The sequence below is a fragment of the Medicago sativa genome, chromosome 3 (genome assembly GCF_051527215.1).
Source record: "Medicago sativa cultivar Bolivia chromosome 3, Bolivia_mono, whole genome shotgun sequence".
In the NCBI taxonomy this organism is placed as follows: domain Eukaryota; kingdom Viridiplantae; phylum Streptophyta; class Magnoliopsida; order Fabales; family Fabaceae; genus Medicago; species Medicago sativa.
The window spans coordinates 32,572,213-32,580,582 of NC_140751.1; the positions used below are offsets into that span (position 1 = coordinate 32,572,213).

Here is an 8,370-nt window from a genome sequence, read left to right on the forward strand (position 1 = left end):
AAAATTTCAATTTTTTTTTGAGGAAAAAAAAAGAGCAGACAAACGACACGAAATGTCCATCTAAACGTTAGTATTGATAAAGACAATTTACTTAATTAACATGATAATAAAATGTCACGATATTATTAAATTTCTTCCTTAATTAAAAAGTGGAGTAATGAGAAAAAAAGGAAATACTTACTAAATATTAGTGTTAGAAAGATAAATATCCTATATATCCATATTTTTCTAACAATTTTATTCATCAAACCTTAAATCAATACTAAAATTGAAAAAAGATAAATATTTTTTTAAGGAAAAAAAAGATAAATATAATTTTTTTAAAAGGAAAAGATAAAAATATATTGTTACAAAAAAAAAGATAAATATCTTAATGAAGTGAAAAAGTGAATGAGGTAGTATAAAAGCAATGAACTAACTGGAGGACACAAACCACATATAGATTACTTCTTCACTCGTTTATCGATAACCTTTCTTTCTTCCTTTCCTTTCCTTCCTTTTTACTGTACTCTGATGAACTGACCCTGCATCAATCTCAATCTCAGTTTCATCAGGTACCCTTTTCTTCTTCATTCCATCAATTCTTCACTACCCAAATTCTATTTCCTCTTTATTACCACCTTTGAATTGGGTCAACACAAAGTTGAATTTCAAACGACTTCAATTGAGATCTTATTCAACAATATTCAAGGTTGAGAAGTCATTAGTTGGTTAGGTAGATATCTTCTTTTGACTTGACTGATTTGACCTATGGATACAGATTCACCAACTTTTTCTGTACTCTGTTAGTTAAAATAGCATATAACCTCTGAGACCCTTTATCTTATTTAGTATATCTGTCAGAGTCTCGAAGACGTAGACACAATTGATCGAACTCTGTGATAAATGTCGGTTTAATTGGATCTTAATCTTTAGCGATGTCGGAGAAGAGTAGCATGCTTCCTTCTAGGTTTCTATTTTATGTGATGCTTATTTGTATGTTCGTTTTAGTCTTGTCTTCCATTTTCTTAGTTCAGTTTAGCAGCCATTCTTTCATACCGAGATCGGTTTTAGAGCTTATTATTGTTAATAATTCGTCGTTTTACTTTACGCCTAATTTTAAGAAGGAGCAAATCATGCTTCCTACTTATCCTTCCGAGGATTTGAAATTTGAAACGTTAAAACCTAGAGAGTCTGATCGGAAAGTATCCGATTTAAGTAAGAAGGAAAGGTCGGTAGGGAAGCAGGCGAATGTGGTATGTGATCCGACTAAGGCTTTATTGAAAGTATTTATGTATGATTTGCCTCCGGAGTTTCATTTTGGGTTATTGGGTTGGAAGGGAAGTGTGAATCAAACATGGCCGGAGGTGGATAACCCTAGTCGTGTGCCACGTTATCCCGGTGGACTTAATTTGCAGCACAGTATTGAATATTGGCTCACACTTGATCTTCTGTCATCAAATGCTAAGAAGCATGGCCAACCTTGCACAGCAATTAGAGTGCAGAATTCAAGTCAAGCTGATATAATTTTCGTGCCGTTTTTCTCGTCTCTGAGTTACAATCGGCATTCGAAGATTCAAGGGGAGGGACAAGTTAGTGTCAACAAAATGTTGCAAGACAGATTGGTGATTTTCTTAAAGGGGCGCAAAGAATGGAAACGCTCGGGAGGGAAGAATCATCTCATTGTAGCTCATCATCCTAACAGCTTGTTGGATGCAAGAAGTAAATTGGCTTCTGCTATGCTTGTGCTTGCAGATTTTGGAAGGTATCCTGTTGAGTTAGCAAATATCAAGAAAGATATAATAGCTCCTTATAGACATTTGGTGGCTACGATACCAAGAGGTGAATCACCTTCATATGGCGAACGTTCCACATTGGTGTATTTCCAAGGGGCAATATACAGGAAAGATGTGAGTTTCTTTGACACTCATTTTTATCTGTTTGATGCATTATTACTCTATTATGGAAAATGTCTAGTTTTGATTTGTCATAAATTTCTTTCCCTGTTTTATGCTGGTAGCTTCATCTATGAACTTCATTAGTACTTATTTGTGCTCATTGAAATTGCAAACTCCCTGGTTTCTGTTGTATTACGGGCGCGAACGTAATGTCAAGATGCTTTAGCTTCTTAACTAGGCATCAGGTGGAATATAGATAGAATTAACAACTCCTTGGTTGTAACATTTTGTGTGTGTTAGATAGTTGACTAGTAAACCCTTTCGATATAAACCAGTAAGTAGCTCACACACCAACGCACACATGACTAGGGGTGTAAATGGTTAGGTCAAAACCAACAAAACCGAAAATCCAAACCAAAAAAGTATCCGACCTTGTCTGGTTCGGTTCAAAGCTGAATTGAACCGGCTTAAACCAGTATAGTTTAGTTCGGTTCTTGGTTTTTGATTTTGAGATCCAAAGAACCAAAAAACCGAACCGATGCTAACTCACCCCCCATTTTACTAATATCATCCCTCCTCACACACACTATTAAGGTTAGACCCAACATTAAATCCCAACAGAAAATACTCCTTAGTCTACTCATTTCAATTCACTTTTTTAATTTTTTTTAATTTTTATAGATTTATCACCATTTTCAGAGATTTAAATTTTATATTAATCAACCATTTGGAAACTCCTCTTAATGACTATAAGAAAAAGCTTGTCATTATTGACATCAACGAGATAAGAAAAACAAAACATATATTGTCGGTGTGTTGCTTTTATGTTTGTAGACTAATTGAAGACATGATTGGTCATTTTATATATTGTTGTCTTGTGTAGTGTGTCTGAGCATATTGTAGGCAGCTTTCATTATAAAGATTGTTTGACGCACTTGTTAAAGAGAAATGTTAAGCTTTAACATTTTGTTATTTGTTTAAGATATTTTGTTTGTGGTTATTTCAGTTCCACCCCAACACCAGGTCATAATACCATTGATTTAATACGATGTATTTATGTTCTATTTAGTTCTGAATTTAAAGTCATGTATATGCTAAAATGGTTTAGTTTCTTTTTTCCCATATGTGTGTTCTTGATATTACTACACTTTTTTTACTGATATTTCAGATTTAGACCATATCATGTGCGTTTTGTTTGTGTGGAAATTCGGAGTTATACTAATCTATTAAACCTGATATTTGTATTTTCAAAATTTGATTTTTTAAGTTGTATTTTGAAAGAAAAACCGATCAACCGAACCAAATCAACTCGAACCAAACTGGTTAGTTGGTTTCGGTTCAATTTTTAAAAAACAGCAAAAACCGAACCAACCCGAAATAGATTTCATCTGTTCGGACATTTTTTTGACTGAAAGCCAATCCAAACCGAACCGTCCCACCCCCATGGGTGCGATGTCACGGTGATTTAAGTTTTTTTTTTTTTTTTTGTTTGGTCAAGTAGCCTAGTGGCTAGAATTCACTTTTTTCAAGGTGAATAAGTGGGGTGTCCGGGGTTCGAACCCCGACCCCTGCATATAATAATGCATGTCCCTGCCAACTGAGCTATGCTCACATGGACGGTGCTTTACCTTCCTTTACTAGGCATCAGGTGGAATTTAGAATTAACAACTCCTTGTTGTTGCATTATTTTTGGTCTAGATAGTTGACTAATAAACTCATGCAGTATCAAGAAGTGAATAACTCACACTAGTAAACCCATTCGGTATGTGTAGGCTGCGAGTCACACAGCCTACACATACTAATGCACTCGCAACACACCTTGAACCTGATGGGTGCATAATGGCAGGCTTTGATCCCAGGTCCTTGCGCTCTCCTCAGCGTCATCTGGTCACAGATTTTATGAGTAAAGAGAACTTGCACATGAAAACATTCTACTCTATACCTCTTTTAGGAACAATCTCCATGTCATTCTCCTCCCAAATTTTAAATCAGAGGAATCTGGATTCACCTCTCCTGATGTATGTTTAAATGACACATACATCTCTTTATTTTGGAATAAAGGGGAGATGCGTGACATTTGCCCAACAATCAAGGGTGATGAATTTTCATTTAAAAAACAGAAGGTGTAGATTGTAGATCAAATGTTTATAGAACTTTTAAAAGCAATCAAGATATAAATAGTTGTGCAATTGAGCTGATTCTGGTGAATATACAATGCATTAATTGAATATATAGTCATTTAGAACACGAACCAGCACAGGACGGACCGTTATACCTTGTGTATACAAGCTTTCAACTCTGGTGTTGCGAGTTGATCTTGCATTTGCATGCTCTGCCAATGTCATATACAACTTCAATGATTTTTTTTTTTTTTTTTGCTGATTTTAGTATGATTTTTTCTGAGCCTATCTATTGTTATATATTGAGCACATCATGAGGATTACGGAACAATTTATTGGAAACTTAACATTTCCTGCTAATATTGCTGTTTGAAAATTATTCTGTTGACATGATTTCTGCAGTTTCTTTTTATCAATACTATCCTTTAACAATTTTAATGTATTCTAATTGGTTGACTATCATGTTGAAACAATAGGGAGGAGTTATTCGCCAAGAACTGTATTACCTCCTCAAAGATGAGAAAGATGTACATTTTACATTTGGGAGCATAGGAGGAAATGGTGTTAATCAGGCAAGCCAGGGCATGTCCATGTCCAAATTTTGCCTTAACATAGCTGGAGATACTCCGTCTTCCAATCGACTCTTCGATGCCATAGTAAGCCATTGTGTTCCCGTGATCATCAGTGACGAAATTGAGCTACCATTTGAAGATGTTTTGGACTACTCAGAGTTTTCCATATTCATTCGCGCCGCCGATGCTGTAAAGAAAGGGTACCTGTTGAATCTTCTTCATTCAATCAAGCTCGAGGAATGGACCAAGATGTGGGAAAGATTAAAGGAAATTACAAATCACTTCGAGTATCAATATCCATCCCAGCCTGGGGATGCAGTGAACATGATTTGGCAAGAAGTCGCGCGTAAGAAATCGTCTATGCAGTTCAATTCACACAGGAAGAACAGATACAATAGATCTCAACTTCTTGTCAAGAGCAACTGAATTACTGAGATTCATGTTTGGTCACATTCAACATATCAATGGGAGAGAAACAGACCTTGTTTCTGTTATTTGCAACTAGCAAGCTTTGTACCCTCCCTCTTCACTCCTTTTTTTCTTTACCAGGGTTGCTCATATTGTTAATAAATTTTTTAAGTCAAAACATGCTGCATTATTTGGTATTTGAATTTGGGAAAATAAGAAAGGTTATTATTTTTTTTTTCTTTCTCATTAAGGGAAGTCTGCTATTTGAAAGTATGATTTTACTGTTTGCTGAACATTATATGGCATTCATTGAATGGAAGAAACTTTTGCCATGTCTCAGAATGGTAAAAAAGGAAACCTTATTGTCATTGGAAGAGTTGTTACTTCTACACACAAAAATTGACATTAAAATTCGACAAAAAACTAGATTGTGAGCATAGTTTAAATATGTGGTTATGATTGATAAATATAAGGTGTTACAATTCAATAAACATTAGCTGAACACAGTTACTCCTGATTTTTAACGCCATTAACTACAATTTTTTGGGTGTTCAAATATAGATGATGTACGATCTGTATTCAAATATACACTTGAAAATTGTGGGTTATTGACATTTAAAATTATGTTTAACCCATTGATTCAAAACCGAACATTGTTAAACCTCCCATTGATTCGAATTTGAACATTGTTGAACCCGAAATTGGTGAAGTATTATGCATGAAACAGGGTCAAGATGACAAAATAAAGTTATTCATGTTATTTTCATATAGAAAAGAAGAAAAAGAATTCCACAATATTTTGTATAGCATTCTCCTTTTGTATTTGATAGTCGACAATATGATCAAACTTTCTTTAAAAGAAAAAAACAAAAAATCATCAAAATATCCATCTATTGGTCGTACTACCTATAATAATATCTTTACACAATCAGAATAATGTGATACAAAGATGAGCTTTTAGCTACAATTCTTCACCTTACATAGATAAACTCAACAAATCTAATAAACTAACCAACCTTGGAAGATAATCTACTAAGAAAGGTTATTGCCATTTGCCAAAGCATTTCAACTTCTATTGTGAATTGGGTTTGACCCTTTTTTGACTGTCCTTTTGTTTGATTGATTAGCATCAAATGTCATTGAAGGTGAAGGTGCCAAATCCATCTTTGATTCCAAACCTTCCATTGCATCACCCTTTAAGACATGAGAAACTTGAACAAATGGTTGTTTCCTCTTATCCCATCTCAAAGCAAGATCTTTTGTTCTCAAACCACATGCAATGTATGGTTGAGAAGCTAAAATCCCAACACAAACTAAAATAAAGAATCCTCTCAAAACCAACAAACTTATCATGTTGTTTTACTATTGAAAATTTGGAGAAACAAAACTACAAAAATTTCTTATTTTGAAACAGAGAGAAAAATGAAAGTTACTCTAACCTACTTCTTATTGTTCATGATGATATATTTTCTATGGGATTTGTAAGTTGTAAAGTAAAAAGCATAAGAATTAAGAAGACTAGAACAATATATGTAGGGAAGTTTTAGATTCACTCCAATCATAAGCATGATATAGAAGCAATCAATATATAAGGCTGTTTTAGAAGACTGACAAGTTTGAATAAAAAGTTAAATGGAACAATATCCTATGGAAGACAAGTATCTTTTCATTCATCAGTTTCCCTACATTCCTTTCAATTACTATCATTTTCTTGCTCTTTTCAACCAAACAAAGACCAACTTTATCTAGTACTAATACTTTGTTAATATGCCACGTCATCTTACCTTGTTTACATGTCCTTGTACCATACTTTGAAGATTTGCTAGTTCATGAGATAAATTATTCTCTACGTATTGCTTAGTTAAACCAGCAAGCCTGCTGTTGGAACATTTTGTATCTAAAAAATGTTCCATTAAAAATTCAACCCTCCAACAAATATTTGGATTTTGTAACAAAAAAAGCCGTCAATTTAGTTAGGGAATTATATTAAAAATTTATCTCTAAAATATCACTCACTCAAATTTAGTCACTTAAGTATATAAAGATTAAAAATTAATCCCTAAAATACATGATATAAATCATAATGTTTACCTTAGTGGAAAAGTTAAAACAAATACTCCTTCCATCTCATAATAATAGTCTTTTTATCCATTTTTCTTTTTCTCAAAATAATTGTCACTTTAGAATACAAATGCAACATTTATTATTTTTCCCCATTATTATACCCTTATTTATTGAATTTCATATAACTTAACTACAATTAATAATGGTGTTTTAGTAAATGATACTCCCTCTGTTTCAAAATACATGTCCATTTTTTGTAATGTGCACTATTCACTTGACTTACTTTGACCATATTTTTTTAACTAATCTATAAATACAAATATTAGCATGTAAGATGTTGTTTGATTTGTCTCGACAAATATTTTTAAAATATTAAATTTTTATAATTTTTTACTTTAGATAATTAAAGATATTAACAGTCAAAATTGTGCATTGGCATGTGTGAAGTGGTTGACTTGGACATGTATTTTGAAACGGAGGAAGTACTAATTTTACCATCAAAATCAACACAATTAATCATTTTCTTGGTAATCGTGCATAAACTTTAAAAGACTATTATTTAAAGACAGAAGGAGTAATAGCGTCACTTAAATTGGATTGGTATAGCAACCAAAACAAAATAAAAGTACAAGTCACTGATTCATTTAGAATATTATTGCTATAGAGATAAGAAAGACATCAAAAGTAGAGAATTTTGGAAGAAGGTAGGGAATAGAAACCACTCCTGAAAATACAGACCAACCAATACCAGGCTTTCATGTTTCCAGCACTTTCTTTATCCTAACAGTCTTTAGAATTCCAAGCTCTTCAATCTATGCCATAAAAAAACGTAGTCATGGTTCATTGTGCTATATGGAATTCCTTTATGCCTTTTTTTGTTTTTGTTTTAATTAATTACTACATTAAAGAATCGTGTATAGTGATAAAATCCACTAAAATGAATTTCTTTGGTCTTAATTTATTTAGGATTATGCTAACAAGTGTTTTAAAGTTATTGTTTGAAAAATTCATATAAAGATATATCAACAATGATATTTAGACATTCCAAATTCTCAAACACTCATTCAATACCTTATTTTCATCTTTATCTATGTCATCCTATCAAATCATCAACGTATCACATTTATCATATCATTATGCCCTAATTTTTTTCCTCTCAAGGTGTATACACCTTTGGGGTTTTCTAGTGCCCATAACAAAAGAAGAATGAACCAAAGCAACTCCTCCAAAAAGATAAGACACATGAAATCAGAAGACAGACTCAAAAATCCCGCTCGAAAGCACTCAAGAAGGTCCCCCATACAGACGGCTACCAACTCCAGCAGAAAA

At 33.2% G+C, this 8,370-nt stretch overlaps 1 protein-coding gene across 1 annotated transcript; it reads left to right on the forward strand.

The window, feature by feature from the left end:
- Positions 1 to 429: 429 nt before the first annotated feature.
- On the forward strand, positions 430 to 5,223 carry LOC146937215 (putative arabinosyltransferase ARAD1). Its single transcript, XM_085751628.1, has 2 exons — positions 430 to 1,889; positions 4,474 to 5,223. The coding sequence occupies exons 1-2, from the start codon at positions 918 to 920 to the stop codon at positions 4,993 to 4,995; spliced, it is 1,494 nt and encodes a 497-aa protein (XP_085607754.1). The 5' UTR covers positions 430 to 917; the 3' UTR covers positions 4,996 to 5,223.
- The last annotated feature ends 3,147 nt before the right edge of the window (positions 5,224 to 8,370 follow it).

Bases quoted from the DNA above. Each gene is read 5' to 3' on its own strand.
- LOC146937215 (XM_085751628.1), top strand. From the start codon at position 918: ATGTCGGAGAAGAGTAGCATGCTTCCTTCTAGGTTTCTATTTTATGTG. The intron at 1,890-4,473 runs GTGAGTTTCTTT...TTGAAACAATAG, and splicing joins GGGCAATATACAGGAAAGAT to GGAGGAGTTATTCGCCAAGA.